The following is a 17,515-nucleotide window of genomic DNA, read 5'->3' as shown; positions in this document are numbered from 1 at the left end:
TGCAGGTAAAAAGGTATGTAATGCTTAAACCAAAAATTAAAAAAAAGGGAAGTCCCGCTAGGAAAAGGCACTGAAGCATAGGGATGGCTATGCAAAACAAAAGTAAAACTGAACTGGCTACAAAGTCCACAAAAACAGAATGCTGGACGACAGCAAAAACTTACAGCGTGTGGAGCAAAGACGGCGTCCACAAAGCACATCCGTACATGACATGACAATCAACAATGTCCCCACAAAGAAGGATAGCGTACGCACAACTTAAATAGTCTTGATGGCGAAAACAAAGCAGGTGCGGGCAATAGCACTCAAAGGGAGAAGCGAGAAGCTGCTACAGGAGAACACCAACAAAACAGGAAGGGTCACCAAAATTACAGCACAAGACAGAAACTAAAGTACTACACACAGGAAACAACAACAAACTCAAAATAAGGCACGTTAACCTGGTGGAGTTTAATTTTTTAACCTTTTCTGCTGGTGGTGTGCCTCTGTATTTTTTTTATGAAAAAAATGTGCCTTGGCTCAAAAAAGGTTGAAAAACACTGCTGTATAGTAACTTCATAGGCAGGGCAATCACAAAAAAAGTGTCTTGACGCACTGCTTGCTGCTTACTAGTTGCTTTTTTTTTTTCTTCCCGTCATCTTTGTTGTAGCGGTGTAGCGTGCAAGGACGGGAGTGGAAGAAGTGTCAAAAGATGGAGCTAACGGTTTTAATGACATTCAGACTTTATTTAAATCAATAACGGAGCAGCATCTCCTCATCCGTGGCTCACTAGTGCAACAACAACGTCGGACATGTGCCCCGTGAAAAACCAACCTTTCTAATAACTAAAGTTCCTCGGCTGAATTATGTAAACTCACTACACCGGTAGTTTTTAGCGCTTCCATAGCGAGATATAAGTTAGAACTTTACGCAACTTGATATTAGAAATGGCAACAGCAGAGGATGAATGTCCCATAACAAGAAAATAGAGAAAAAGAAGAAGCTTAACGACTACGTCATCAGCACAAACTACTGTGGCGGACGTGCGCAAATTTTCAGGACTTACTCAGATCTCAAATACACATCAGCAGGTACCAGAAGGTAAGAAAAGTGTGTTTTGCATTTTATTGTGAAACAAATATGTCTGCTAATGGGTGCCGTTTTGCGGTCCTTATACACACACCATAGTAATACTTGTATCTCTGACTACGGTAGCCGTAATGGGCCGACAATCCATCAAAAAGGTGCAGCTTCAAAGTCATACTACAACTTTTTGACGAATAATGTTCTTTATTTTCAATGGAACATTTAAAGTTTTGGTGTTGTTTACTGCATACTTGCCAACCTTGAGACCTCCGATTTCCGGAGGTGGGGGTGACGGGGGCGTGGTCGGGGGTGGGGATATATATATATATATATATATATATATATATATATATATATATATATATAAGAAATACTTGACTACTTGACTTTCAGTGAATTCTAGCTACCGTATTTTCCGCACTATTAGCCGCACCTAAAAACCACAAATTTACTCAAAAGCTGACTGTGCGGCTTTTAACCCGGTGCGCTTTATATATGGATTAATATTACGATTCATTTTCATAAAGTTTCGATCTCGCAACTTCGGTAAACAGCCGCCATCTTTTTTCCCAGTAGAACAGGAAGCGCTTCTTCTTCTACGCAAGCAACCGCCAAGGTAAGCACCCGCCCTCATAGAACAGGAAGCGCTTCTTCTTCTACTGTAAGCAACCACCCGCCCGCGTAGAAGAAGAAAAAGCGCGCGGATATACCGTACGTTTCATTTCCTTTGTGTGTTTACATCTGTAAAGACCACAAAATGGCTCCTACTAAGCGTCAGGGATCCGGTTCATGAAAAGACGCAATCTCTCCATCCGCACACGGATTACTATTTCACAGCAACTGATATTCCTGTGAACCGCACTGTGGATACAACGGGAGCACGTACGGTGAATATTCGCACCACAGGGAATGAGAAGTCATCCTTCACTGTGGTTCTAGCTTGCCATGCTAATGGCCAGAAACTTCCACCCATGGTGATATTCAAAAGGAAGACCTTGCCAAAAGAGACCTTTCCAGCCGGCGTCATCATAAAAGCTAACTCGAAGGGATGGATGAAGAAAAGATGAGCGAGTGGTTAAGGTAAGTTTAAGTTTACGCGAAGAGGCCGGGTGGCTTTTTTCACGCAGCTCTGTCCATGTTGATATACGTATGTTTGTGATTGCACATTTGCGTACATTTTGGGAGTGAACAGAGTTGTTAGAATGCTGGTTTTTAATATATTATTAAAGTTTGACTGACCTATCTGACATTCCTTTAGCGCAGTTAGATGCGGCTTACAACACCGGGCGGCTTATAGGTGGACAAAGTTTTGAAATATGCCGTTCATTGAAGGCGCGGCTTTTAACCCAGGGCGCCTTATGGTGCGGAAAATACGGTATATATATATTTTTTTATTTTTTATTTTTTTTTTTTTTTATTATATATATATATATATATACATATATATAAAAATAAAATAAATACTTGAATTTCAGTGTTCATTTATTTACACATATACACACACATAACACTCATCTACTCATTGTTGAGTTAAGGGTTGAATTGTCCATCCTTGTTCTATTCTCTGTCACTATTTTTCTAACCATGCTGAACACCCTCTCTGATGATGCATTCTGCTTCGTCTCCTTGTTGTGTGCGCAGTTGTGCACTGCACTCTCTAAAAGCCCTAGATGTTAATGTCACATATGCATGTACAGTAGATGGCAGTATTGTCCTGTTTAAGAGTGTCACAACATTGCTGTTTACGGCAGACAAACTGCTTTACGGTAGACGAAAACGTGACTGTGTTGTGTGTTGTTGCCGTGCTGGGAGGACGTTAATGAAACTGCCTAACAATAAACCTGGAGGGGGCGTGGCCTCCAGCTCCGCCTGAATTTCGGGAGATTTTCGGGAGAAAATTTGTCCCGGGAGGTTTTCGGGAGAGGCGCTGAATTTCGGGAGTCTCATGGAAAATCCGGGAGGGTTGGCAAGTATGGTTTACTGGCGTCATGTTGCAGTCTACACGTATCTCTTATGTGTGACTACCATCTCCTGGTCACACTTATCATTACACCATGTACCAAATTAAATTGCTTCAAAGTCAGTAAGCACAACCAGAATGATTCCGTACATTAGGCGCACCGGGTTATAAGGCGCACTGTCGATTTTTGAGAAATTTAAATGATTTTAAGTGCGCCTTATAGTCCGAAAAATACGGTAATATGAAAGGAACGGAAAGGCTACCATAAAATCAACCATTTTTGTAAGAACACGCTCTTCCTACGCACACATTGTAATCATATCGCTGCGTGTCGTTTTTACAAATACACCCAAAGTACTTACCACATACTGTGTCACTGCAATACAAAAGTATAAGTTCAGCTCCATGAGAAAGATCCCCCACCTAAACAGTTTATTTCTCCTTAATCATTATTTCCATGAGCCCTGAAGGTCAATTCTGAGTGTACACAAGTAATAAAACAGACATTTAATATTTAAAAAAAAATCTATGTACCGATAAATGTTTTTTGATCAGAGATGTAGGAGATGCATCCTATAGTTAATCAAAGACGTCTTTCTTGGCTGCAGTGAGGACGAGAAAGTCTAACAGTGCCAAAATCAACGAGTGACTTCAACGGTCTTAAAAGAATGGAATGTGCAAGTGATCACTAATCGCATAATAATAGTGGAAAACGGAAAGAGGGAAATTTTAATTGGGGTCTTTCATCAACTTTCATGTACCTCAACCATTAACATGCCAGGTAATCCACTTACATAACTGATTTTCTACAGCTTTCAACACTGGGATGTTTCGTCTACGCCAGACATAACATATCTAAACAAGGGTAGAAGGAACTGTCATGAAATTTGGACAGACGTCCATGGTGCCCCAATGATTAATCCTAATGACTTTGGGGCTTGATCTTTGACTTTTCCCTCTCGGGGGGGGGGGGGGGCAGCAGGTGACTTATCCGGAGATTGAACATCTGCTACATGGACCGGTCCATGTTCTTGGTATGAATGCCAGATGATGTTAAGACTTTATTCCTGCACCTCTGTGATCGTTTCTAAAATTAAATTTGGATGGTAAATTATGAGGTTCAATAAAGAACTGTTCATGGATCGGACTGTCACATTATTAACCGTATCCACTCGGCATCCATTGCACCCGGTAACCCAAGGGTGGGTCCCCACATCTGCGGTCCCTCCCAAGGTTTGTCATTGTTCCCATTATGTGGAGTTTATATGTGTTTATGTTTATGTGTGTTTATATCCGAGGATGTAGTTGTTGTTTGTGACACCCTTTGAAGCACTTGTGAATAAGGGCTATATACTGTAGAAAAATGTTGATTTATTTTTGTCATACATGGACAATAGGACATTTTTATTAGATCAAGACTGTTGTTGACGAATAACTTTCCTGCCTGACAGAATGCAATCAAATATCTAAAATGAGTGACATGTTACCATGACAAAATTGTAAGCTAAAATGGTCCGATCCTTCAAAACATGCAGCCATACTACCGTATTTTTCGGACTATAAGTCGCAGTTTTTTTTCATAGTTTGGCCGGGCTCCAGTGCGACTTATATATGTTTTTTTCCTTCTTTATTATGCATTTTCGGCAAGTGCGACTTATACTCCGGTGCGACTTATACTCCGAAGAATACGGTATGTTGCCTGTACTATTATATTTGTGACAAATACATCACATAGTGGCACTGTTTTTGAACCAAAAACTGGTTCACAAAAAGTCAAATTAACTTGAAATGATTATCTGTCTTTACTTCTTTGCGTGACTTATTGACTAATTTACCATAAGTTATTGACCATTTGACTAATAATCAGAAAACTTTTAGGATAGCTATCTGTATTACATGTATGCCAGCATGTGTAGCATTTTGAGCGCAACCCATAGGAGGCGCCACCAATTAGAATTTTTAATTATTGTACATTGGTCTACAGCAGACCTGGGCAAATTAAGGCGTTAAGATTTTCAATATGGCCCGTCGGACATTCCTAAATAATTTTTTAATATCGTTAAGATCGAAACTGTAGCTGCCATTATGATGTGCAGTGATGTTGTCAAATGACCGTAAGTCTTGAACTATACAACGTATTTCAATGGTTGGAATCTGCGCTTTTGCATGATATACTAGTTACTATGGTAATCTAATTAGTTACTATGGTAATCTAAGTCACAGCAGCTGAGACGAGGCACCAAGCAGTGTGGGTGGGAAGCGTTTCCACAGATTGTCAGCCTGAAATGTGGGTGTCAGGGACAGACACGGAAGGAGATTTTTACAACAAAGTTCTAAAGCTTAGTGATGTATCAGATAGGGGTTTTTTACCCTTCATGTTCATATTTCGCTGTAATTGTTGCATTTTTGTTGCATTTAGCTTGATCGTACAATATGTCGATCAACGTGTGACGTTCATATGTTGTCAATATTTAGTGTTTTATCGTTCATAGTTAATATTGTAAATACCACATTCTTTATTTTCATGTACATTCTGAGTGTCTCATTCATTAAAAAAATTTAAAATTCCATTCCGTTTAAGGCGGTCTGTCATAACGTTTTTAGCATTCAATCAGACATTATTGTGAGGTTTTGTAGTGTTCCTAAAAATCAGATATTCCAGCCCCCAGACACATTTTTCTCTCAAAATTTGGCCCCCCGAGTCAAAATAAAAACTTGGGTTTTTTTACCCTTCGCGTTCATATTTCGCTGTTTGTTGCATTTTTTTTGTATTCACTTGATTTTTAAACATGTCGATCGAGAGGGGGTGTGACGTTCATATGTTGTCAATATTCAGTGTTTTATCATTCATAGTTAATATTGTAAATTACACATTCTTTATTTTCATGTACATTCTGGGTGTCTCATTCATTAAAAAAATTTAAAATTCCATTCCGTTTAAGGCGGTCTGTCATAACGTTTTTAGCATTCAATCAGACATTATTGTGAGGTTTTGTATTAGTGTTCCTAAAAATGAGATATTCCGGCCCCCAGACACATTTTTTCCTCAAAATTTGCCCCCCCCCGAGTCAAAATAAAAACTTAGTGATATATCAGGAAGGAAGGTTTTTTTTTTTACCCTTCGCGTTCATATTTCGCTGTTTGTTGCATTTTTTTTGTATTCACTTGATTTTTAAACATGTCGATCGAGAGGGGGTGTGACGTTCATATGTTGTCAATATTCAGTGTTTTATCATTCATAGTTAATATTGTAAATTACACATTCTTTATTTTCATGTACATTCTGGGTGTCTTATTCATTAAAAAAATTTAAAATTCCATTCCGTTTAAGGCGGTCTGTCATAACGTTTTTAGCATTCAATCAGACATTATTGTGAGGTTTTGCATTAGTGTTCCTAAAAATCAGATATTCCGGCCCCCAGACACAATTTTTTCTCAAAATTTGGCCCCCCCGAGTCAAAATAAAAACTTAGTGATATATCAGGAAGGAAGGGGGGTTTTTTTACCCTTCGCGTTCATATTTCGCTGTTTGTTGCATTTTTTTTGTATTCACTTGATTTTTAAACATGTCGATCGAGAGGGGGTGTGACGTTCATATGTTGTCAATATTCAGTGTTTTATCATTCATAGTTAATATTGTAAATTACACATTCTTTATTTTCATGTACATTCTGGGTGTCTCATTCATTAAAAAAATTTAAAATTCCATTCCGTTTATGGCGGTCTGTCATAACGTTTTTAGCATTCAATCAGACATTATTGTGAGGTTTTGTATTAGTGTTCCTAAAAATCAGATATTCCGGCCCCCAGACACATTTTTTTCTCAAAATTTGGCCCCCCCCCCCCGAGTCAAAATAAAAACTTAGTGATATATATATTTTTTTACCCATATTTCGCTGTTTGTTGCATTTTTTTTGTATTCACTTGATTTTTAAACATGTCGATCGAGAGGGGGTGTGACGTTCATATGTTGTCAATATTCAGTGTTTTATCGTTCTTACCGTATTTTTCGGAGTATAAGTCGCACCTGCCGAAAATGCATAATAAAGAAGGGAAAAAAACATATATAAGTCGCACTGGAGTATAAGTCGCATTTTTTGGGGAAATGTATTTGATAAAAGCCAACACCAAGAATAGACATTTGAAAGGCAATTTAAAATAAATAAAGAATAGTGAACAACAGGCTGAATAAGTGTACGTTATATGAGGCATAAATAACCAACTGGTATGTTAACGTAACATATTATGGTAAGAGTCATTCAAATAACTATAACATATAGAACATGCTATACGTTTACCAAACAATCTGTCACTCCTAATCGCTAAATCCCATGAAATCGTATACGTCTAGTCTCTTACGTGACTAAGCTGAATAATATTATTTGATATTTTACGGTAATGTGTTAATCATTTCACACATAAGTCGCTCCTGAGTATAAGTCGCACCCCCGGCCAAACTATGAAAAAAACTGCAACTTATAGTCCGAAAAATACGGTAGTTAACATTGTAAATTACACATTATTTATTTTCATGTACATTTTGGGTGTCTCATTCAGTAAAAAAAATTACAATTCCATTCCGTTTTTTAAGGCGGTCTGTCATAACGTTTTTAGCATTCAATCAGACACGATTGAGAGGTTTTGTATTAGTGTTCCTAAAAATCGATATACCGGCCCCCAGACATTTTCTTCTCTAAATTTGGCCATATGGTCCAATTGTTAAAATAAAGTCAAAATAATTGCCCAGGCCTGGTATACAGAGTGCATTCTTGTATTCCCAAGTTTTGACTTGCTGAACCCTGACATTTCTGACCAGATGACCTTTAGTAAGTAAACAAACATCAAATGTTTACAAGCGCACAAAGCATAGGTGGCTGGTATGCGTTGTGTTTTAAGACTCACGCTCATGTTCCTGTCCCAGATCTGGATGGTGCCATCTTGGCAGCCGGCGGCGATGAGCTTTCCGTCGCGGCTGTAGGTGCAGCACGTGGGGATGACCTTTTTCCCTTGGAAGGAGCGCGGCTTGAACACGGACTTGTGTTTTTTCTCAGAGGTTACATCCCACGTGCGTACGGTTCTGAAAAAATAAAAAATAAAAAAAATAGCGGGAATGTCATTGATCTTCAACAACAACCGCATGAATTAGTCCTAAAGAAGATGTCCATCCAAACAAATTTGGTGAGGAAAGCCATCCCTTCAACAATAACTCCCAATCCTAAAGAGATAGAGTGAGCACTTTCCCGTGAACATGTGTTTACGATAGCTAAATCTAATGAGTTGAGTAGGGGGCAAAACAGCATCAGCCTCAGTGAAACCTGACTCTTTTGTACATCTGCTCAGCACACTACACAGGACAAATTTAGTCCTGTTTTTTGGACTGACACAACAATAAGTAAGTCATTCTATTAATTAACTATCATTGAGAGCACTGCTTGTCTTGGCTTCAACCAACAGAGGCTGTCTGACGTTTGTGGCCTGCAGAACAAAAACCTCTGCTATGACACTTGCATGGAAATAGGAGTGCAGAACAGCTACAGATGATGTCATAAGCATTTCTACCGAATATGAAAACTAATTAAGAAAATAAATAATATGAAGTTACCTGTTGGCATACTTGCCAACCTTGAGACCTCCGATTTCGGGAGGTGAGGGGTGGGGGCGTGGTGGGGCGTGGTTGGGGGCGTGGTTAAGAGGGGAGGAGTATATTGACAGCTAGTATTTCATACATATACAATATATATATATATATATATATATATAAATATATATATATTTATAGAGAGAGAGAGAGATATCTACATCCTGAAAATATGCAAACAAATCTGTGTTTAGATAATTGATACTTCAAACTTGCATAAATAAATATTAAGGAATATAACATAATTTGGCTTCTGAGAGTTTCAAAATGTAATGAATAAAATGCTAAAGTTGTTGATAAACAAGCAATTATTTTAATAATTAAATATGGTCATTTTAAATGAATTATTATGATAATTTAAAATCAATTATTTCAAATATGTTTATTTTAATGTATAATTCTATGGCTGGATGTAATAAGGAGTCAGGAAAAAATACAAATAAAAATACAATTAATTTTGATGTTTTTAGCAAAATATAGTAAACATGTATTTATTTTTTTTAATTTTTTAATTAATAAATATATTTATTTTTAGGTAAGATAAACATAATAATACAATTTATCTCTAGTCTGGATGATTTAGTTCTTGTCACCCTGTTGTCCTTCCGTCATGAAAAAAGGCTGTCCTCACTCAGGTCCGCATGGAGCTAGAGGGGGCGTGGCTTCCAGCTCCGGCTGAAAATCGGGAGATTTTCGGGAGAATATTTGTCCCGGGAGGTTTTCGGGAGAGGCGCTGAATTTCGGGAGTCTCCCGGAAAATTCGGGAGAGTTGGCAAGTATGCCTGTTGGTAATGCCCAGATTCACTCAAATCTGGGGCAACAACAATTAATTCATTAAATCGATTAATTAGATTAGAAAGAAGCTTTGACTTGTATTCGGTTGTCTCAATTAATCGTTTAAGTGTAACTAATACAATTGTATTTAAAAAAAGAGCAGTGGTGTGTGGCGCAAATTTTGTATTTTTCTTAAATTAATGCGCAGGAGAGTTTTTATTATTTTATTTAATGTACATATATTAAAAGTGAAATTGTAATGATGATGATGGACTTTTATGAGACAAAAACAATGAAGATTATTGCAATAATGATCGTAGAAACTAATCGACATATTACTCTACTATTAAAATAACTGATAGCGTCAGTCCTACTCAGACCTAAATGCCCATCCATCCATCCATTTTCTACCGCTTGTCCCGTTCGGGGTCACGGGGGTTGCTGCATTCGGGCGGAGGGCGGGGTACACCCTGGACAAGTCTCCACCTCATCACAGGGCCAAGATTCACACTCACATTCACACACTAGGGACAATTTAGGTGCATGTTTTTGGCGGTGGGAGGAAACCGGAGTACCCGGAGGGAACCCACGCAGTCACGGGGAGAACATGCAAACTCCACACAGAAAGATCCTGAGCCCGGGATTGAACCCAGGACTACTCAGGACCTTCGTATTGTGAGGCACATGCACTAACCCCTGTTCCACCGTGCTGCTCCCAGACCTAAATGATATTCCTATAAACCAGGGGTGCTCATTACGTCGATCGCGAGCTACCGGTCGATCTCGGAGGGTGTGTCAGTCGATCACCAGCCAGGCATTAAAAAAATAGTCCTAAAAATGAGCGATCATAAATCTTCACTATGACGTCACTTTCGTCACTTGATTGACATTCACGGCACCCGAGGGTCTTCTGAGATGACGCTGGCTGCTGCCAGCTCATTAAAATTACCGACTGGAAGGCAAGAAACACTTTATTTCAACAGACTCTGGCGTCGTACCTGTCGTCAAAACTCCAAAGACCGACTGCACAGTTGCGCTAACAAAACGAGTCTCAGAAAGCTAGCGTGCACAAGCTAGCAAGCTGCGGAGTTTGCCGACAATGTATTTCTTGTAAAGTGTATACAAAGGAGTACGGAAGCTGGACAAATAAGATGCCAAAAACCAACCACTTTCATGTGGTATTGGACAGAAAGGAGGACTTTTTTCTCCTCCATTCAGAAATGCGGACGTTTTTAGCATCACCCTCTGATTCCAATCAATGCAAGTCATCAGAATCAGGTAATACACCAACTTATATTCTTGTCTTCATGAAAGAAAGGAATCTATATGTGTTAAACATGCCTGTATTATCTTTAAACACCTTAACTTGTTAACAATATTAACTATATGTGTTAAACATGCTTGCATTATCTTTAAACACCTTTAACTTATTAACAATATTAACTATATGTGTTAAACATGCATGTATTATCATTAAACACCTTTAACTTGTTAACAATATTAACTATATGTGTTAAACATGCTTGTATTATCTTTAAACACCTTTAACTCATTAATAATATTAACTATATGTATTAAACATGCTTGTATTATCATTAAACACCTTTAACTTGTTAACAATATTAACTATATGTATTAAACATACTTGTATTATCATTAAACACCTTTAATTTATTAACAATATTAACTATATGTATTAAACATTCTTGTATTATCATTAAACACCTTTAATGTATTAACAATATTAACTATATGTGTTAAACATGCTTGCATTATCATTAAACACCTTTAACTTATTAACAAAAACATATATTTCATAAATAAGTAAATATAAATTATATATATGAATGAGGTAGATCCCCACGACTTGATCAATTGAAAAGTAGCTCGCCTGCAGAAAAAGTGTGAGCACCCCTGCTATAAACAATAACTTGGGAAGCAAATTAAGCACCAATCTAGAAAATAAGAATGCAAAACAAACACAAATTTTACAAATGTCAATTCTCCCTTATGAGTAAAAAGTATCAACAAAAACTTTGTGAAAATGAGCCATATAGTCTTTAAAAGAAAATGATATGATACTGTGAATGTAGACAGCAAACTGCAAATACAAGTTGTTTACGTTAAAAACATGGTGGAACATTTGACCTTTGACCTTGTTGGCATAACATGTCATTGTAAGGATTTCAGAAAAAGATGCGCTCTACCTGACATGTTCCTTTCATTATAAAACAAGCTGCAGTGGCGGGACAAGGTGATGTCATCACAAGTCCACATTTGGTCTACTGAAAGACTGAACAGCACACCTAATGTGCCCGCGACCCACTGCCTGCTTTAGTGAACGCGGTGAACTCCAGGCCATAAGGTCAGCCGGGGAGTGTAAACGCACACAGTCGAGGCTGCTACTAACAGCCAGGCAAGAATTCCTCTACTGCCGGCTACAATGTCTCTCTCTCTCTCTCACACACACACACACACACACACGCTCAGCAGTGTTTGGACAAAGTCTAACAATGTGACACAAATGCCAGCTCAAGAAATATAGCTTGAGTAAGAGCTGGCAGGGGTCAAATGAAACTCTGTTTGATACATCGTTGGCTTTAAATCAACACAGAGCCAACGAGAGTGGAGCGCAGACCTCCACCAAGGCTGAACAATCCTCAACATATTGGTCTGATTTGTTTAGTTGAAACATACTGTATGGAGTGTCAGGTGACTGTGACACTCCAGTCCTACAGATAGCACAACAAAGCCAAAAAAAAAAAACTACGGATCTCATCTACTATTGTAGCTAATCCATTAAACAAACACAAGCTCTGGGTGGATCCAAGTCTGTTTGCGGCACTAGGTTTTCCATTTTAAATAGTACCGAAAGAAAGTAAGAAAACCACGCCGTGTCAAATATCCATGTAGCGAGACATGTCATAATCAATCCCACATGACAGTTTTGACTATTTTCCTGTGTTTTGTATCAGTTCCTGTCCTAGTGCTCTTATATTGGTTGTACTTTCTGTTGAATTCCTTGTTTTGTTGCACTGTCACTTTTTGTTGTTAATGTAGCCTATTTAGTTTCACCTTCTTACCAGTGCTGGATCATTGTGCTTTGTACTTCAGCAAGTGTTTGGCTTCTGTGAACGTCCATGCTGCACTAGATTTGTTTTGCACTACCTGTGTTTTCCCATAAGTGAACAGACTTCTCGCCTGCACATTCCCTTTCTTGCTCTGCCTAAGCAGAGAAGCCCAGACTTCCCTCTCCCCCAGCTACTTCGTCCAGCTCTTCCTGGGAGATCCCGAGGCGTTCCCAGCTGGGAGACAGTCTCTATACCGTGTCCTGGGTCTTCCTCGTGGTCTGCTACCGGTCAGGACGCGTCCTAAACACCTCTCCAGGGAGGCGCTCAGGGGTCATTCTGACCAGATGCCCGAACCTCATCTGGCTCCTCTTGATGGGGAGGAACAGCGGCTTTACTCTGAGCTCCTTACCCTATCTCGAAGGGAGAGCCCCGCCACCCGACAGAGGAAACTAATTTTGGCCGCTTGTACCCGTGATCTAACCCAAAGCTCTGACCATAGGCTAAGGACGTAGATCGTAAATTGAGAGCTTTGCCTCCTTCTTCAACACAACGGACCGATACAGGGTCCACATCACTGCAGACGCAGCAGAGATCCGCCTGTCGATCTAATGATCCACTCTTCCCTCACTCGTGAACAAGAGCCAGAGTTACGTTAACTCCTCCACTTGGGGCAGGATCTCCTCCCCGACCCAAAGATGGCACTCCACCCTTTACCAAGCGAAAACCATGGACTCAGACATGGAAGTGCTGATTTTCATCCCAGTCGCTTCACACTCAGCTGCAAACTGATTCAGTGAGAGCTGAAAATTCTGGTCAGATGAAGCCAGCAGGACCACATCATCGGCAAAAATCAAAGAACGAATCCTGCAGCCATCAAACCAGATCCCCCTCAACGCCCTGACTGCGCCGAGAAAGGGTCTCTGATGAATGGCACTACAATGGACCTCAGGATCTCGTCACGGTATCTCTGTGCATTCAAAATGCCATCAATAAAATGCACTTGCGTTCATTGCCCATACCATAACCCCATCCCCACCACGGGTCACTGAATTCACAACGTTGACGTCAGCACGAAGCCACACATGCTGTCTGCCATATGCCTTGAAGAGTCAACACCGGGATTCATCCATAAAGAGAACACCTCTCCAACGTGCCAGATGCCATCGAATGTGAGCATTCGTCAACTCAAGTCGTTAAGACATCATCGGCAAAAATCAGAGAACGAATCCTGCAGCCATCAAACCAGATCCCCTCAACGCCCTGACTGCACCTAGAAATTCTGTCCAGTTTTAAACAGAATCAGTGACAAAGGGCAGCCCTGGTGGAGTCCAACCCTCACTGGAAAAGGGTCCGACTTACTGCTGGCAATTCGGTCCAAGCTCTAACATTGATCACACAGGGACCGGACTGCCACAATCAGGCGGTACAATACTCCATACTCTCTGAGCATGGCTTGTTGGGAAAACTACCATGCACTCTCAAGGATCTTGCCGAGAGTATAGATTTGGTCCAGAGTTCCACGACCAGGACGAAGACCATACTGCTACTCCTAAATCCGAGGTTCGACTATCTGACGTAGCCTCCTCTCCAGTACAACTGAATAGACCTTACCGGGAAGGCTGAGGAGTGTGATCCTTCGATAATTGGAACATACCCTCCAGTGTCCCGTTTTAAATAGTGGAACCACCACCCCAGTCTGCCAATCCAGAAGCAACGCCCCCAATGTCCACGCAATGCTGCAGAGTCTTGTCATCCACAATTGCCCCACAGCATCAAGAACCATATAATAAAAATCCATTTAATATCACTTTTCTGCAGAACGGAACTTTGTTGTAGAAATCTGCTATTGGGTTTCTCCCTGACATTCACTTCTCAGGATGGCTGCTGTAGACAAACCTCACCCACTCTGCTTCTTGCCTGGTCTCCTTGCAGCTCCTATGACGTAGGTTACCGTAATACCCCGTTTCTTACTCGAAAGAGCAGATTCCAACCATTGGAATACTCTATATAGTTCAAAACTTACGGTAATTTGAAAAATGCACTGCACATCATATTGGCAGCTACAGCTTTGATGGTAAAGGTTTAAAAAAATAATTTGAAAACATCCGTTGGACCGGGTTGAAAAGCTAAGCGGGCTGCATACGGCCCCCTGGCCGTAATTTGCTCATGCCTGGCTAAGTAGGTACCATACACCTTAAGAGTACACCCTGCTCCACATTATCAAACACAAATCTCACCTTGTAATTCAAAGGAAGCCTTAAACTCCTTTTAAAAGAAGGTAGTTTGTTTTAAATCAACTGTGGTGTAAAGCCAGTGAAAACATTCTGGGGAAATAACCACGTTTCTTATCCCTGCAACCTTGTTTTCCATTCAGTCAGCAGTCCCCGGCCACCCCCAGCCCACCCTACACAAAAGCTTCAGACACCACAGCAGTGAATGTAATAAAATGAGGTCCATACATCTCCAGTCATGCGTGGGCACTTTATGAAGTAGCCCAGTGGTTCACACATCAACCGAGGAGAGACAACTCCACCCTATTGGCCCCCGAGATTGTATCTGTCCATTAGGTTAAAGGCCCAGCGGGAGGTGATGGTACTGTAGGATCGCTTTCCTTGATGTGGAGATAAGGACGTGAGAGGTGTACAGGTTGTGTGGGGTTATATAATGGTCAAGTTCTGGTAGAAGTGACTGGGTATGCTGGCGGGGGCTGTGTTTTGGAAAAGGAGGATTAGGAGGAATACTGAGGCTGGTCTATCCTCTGTCATAACTGAACAAGATAAAGTGGGGATTCAACAGAGGGATTTGGGAGGGGACTCGTAAAGAAATATCAATTTACACATTTATGCGGCTTGAATTGGACAAAAGGTGTCCCCTTGACACATGGTATGTATGTTCCTGCGCCGGACATGGAAGAGTAGCCGTGTAAGGCAGGTGACAGTCGGAAAAGCACTGGACTGTGGATAAACCTGAGGCGTCAAACTGAACCAGTGCAACATCCTGCCACACATTTCTGTGGTGTCAATCCTCAGGTTTTATCACTGTCAATTGAAATCATTTGAATTTATTCATGGACATTAAGAGAACTATCTTAGCTGTCTCCTTGTCCAGATGTGCTAGAAACGAACAACTACTTAAAGGGGTATATTATGATTTTTGTTCCACATTTAAACACTTCCTTGTGGTCTACATAACATGTAATGGTGGTTCTTTGGTCAAAATTTTGCATCAATTAGGTTTTACAGACCATCTTGAAGCCGCTTTCTGACCGTCTCTTCAGAATGTGTTGGTGGTCTTATTTACTCAGCTCCACTTCAACCATGTCTTCTCCCTGTCATCCATGTTGTAGTTTTTAGCGCTTCCATATGGAGTCTACTGACAGATATCGGTTTGAACTATACACTACTTTGTATTAAAAATGGCAACAGACCCCAGAAGGGACAAGCGGTAGAAAATGAACAGCAGAAGATGCATGTGCATATACGAGCCAGTTACCCCCATACATAAAAACAGGTACCAATAGGTAAGAAAAGTTGATTTTTGCATAATAGGTCCCCTTTGAGTTGTATTGATGTAATGAAACAAGTTCTACCTCTCATCTGTTTTCACGACAAATAGCCCGTTCCTCGAAAGGAAAAGCCTGTATGTGTTAATCACAACTGCACATCCAAATCCAGCTGTGGCCTTGTAAGAGGGGAATCCATGGAACATTTTTCCAATCATGCGTGTGTATGAACGTGTGCACGCGTATGTCAGGAAATGCGACATGTGGATGCAATTAGCAAATGGCTGTCCACCCTGCTTCACTTACAATAGGAGCAACAAGTGTATGTTCACCTGGGGCACCACATATATAGGCACAATTACCTTTTAAATGATGTGACAGTAATATGTATCCCTGGTTTAGAAGCACCCAAAGTGAGAACAATCTATAATCTCCCTCACTTGCTTGCTCCAAAGAGAAGAGTCGCTTTAACAGTCAGTTTTAAAATCCCCTATTTTCAAGACGTTAGTTAAAACTAGAGATGTCTGATAATATCGGACTGACGATATTATCGGCCGATAAATGCTTTAAAATGTAATATCGGAAATTATCGGTATCGGTTTCAAAAAGTAAAATTTACGACTTTTTAAAACGCCGCTGTACGGAGTGTCAAACTTGCCAGCCCTCCCGATTTTCCCGGGAGACTCCCGAATTTCAGTGCCCCTCCCGAAAATCTCCCGGGGCAACCATTCTCCAGAATTTCTCCCGATTTCCAACCAGACAACAATATTGGAGGCGTGCCTTAAAAGGCACTGCCTTTGCGTGCCGGCCCAATCTCATATCTACGGCTTTTCACACACACAAGTGAATGCCACGCATACTTGGTCAACAGCCATACAGGCCACACTGAGGGTGGCCGTATAAACAACTTTAACACTGTTACAAATATGCGCCACACCGTGAACCCACACCAAACAAGAATGACAAACACATTTCAGGAGAACATCCGCACCGTAACACAACATAAACACAACAGAACAAATACCCAGAACCCCTTGCAGCACTAACTCTTCCGGGATGCTACAATATACACCCCCAGCTACCCCCTACCCCCCCACCTCAACCCCGCCCCCCCAACCTCCTCATGCTCTCTCAGGGAGAGCATGTCCCAAATTCCAAGCTGCTGTTTTGAGACATGTTAAAAAAAATAATGCACTTTGCAACTTCAATAATAAATATGGCAGTGCCATGTTGGCATTTTTTTCCATAACTTGAGTTGATTTATTTTGGAAAACCTTGTTTAATGCATCCAGCGGGGCATAACAACAAAATTAGGCATAATAATGTGTTAATTCCACGACTGTATATATCGGTATCGGTTGATATCGGAATCGGTAATTAAGAGTTGGACAATATCGGAATATCGGATATCAGCAAAAAAGCCACAAACCTTCTTTGTCATTAACTTGATACCACCTTTGACCTGTCCCAAGCTAGATGAGACCGACCTTTATATAGTATATGTC

At 40.4% G+C, this 17,515-nt stretch overlaps 1 protein-coding gene and 1 long non-coding RNA gene across 3 annotated transcripts in view; one reads left to right on the top strand and one right to left on the bottom strand.

Moving 5' to 3' along the window:
* The window catches only part of LOC133574816 (uncharacterized), a 164,942-nt gene that overhangs the window by 64,374 nt on the left and 83,053 nt on the right, over positions 1–17,515 (top strand). The gene's annotated exons all lie outside the window — the stretch shown is intronic.
* LOC133574814 (WD repeat-containing protein 70) overlaps positions 1–17,515 on the bottom strand; it is a 124,524-nt gene that overhangs the window by 68,236 nt on the left and 38,773 nt on the right. For both annotated transcript variants that reach the window (XM_061927112.1, XM_061927113.2), the window contains exon 10: positions 7,928–8,102. In XM_061927112.1, coding sequence (XP_061783096.1) covers positions 7,928–8,102 — 175 coding nt within the window. The remainder of the gene's footprint in view (positions 1–7,927; positions 8,103–17,515) is intronic.

This window comes from Nerophis lumbriciformis, linkage group LG32 (assembly GCF_033978685.3).
Source record: "Nerophis lumbriciformis linkage group LG32, RoL_Nlum_v2.1, whole genome shotgun sequence".
Taxonomy (NCBI): Eukaryota; Metazoa; Chordata; class Actinopteri; order Syngnathiformes; family Syngnathidae; genus Nerophis; species Nerophis lumbriciformis.
The sequence above is the reverse complement of the archived record's forward strand: the minus strand, read 5'-3'. Positions and strand labels throughout refer to the sequence as shown.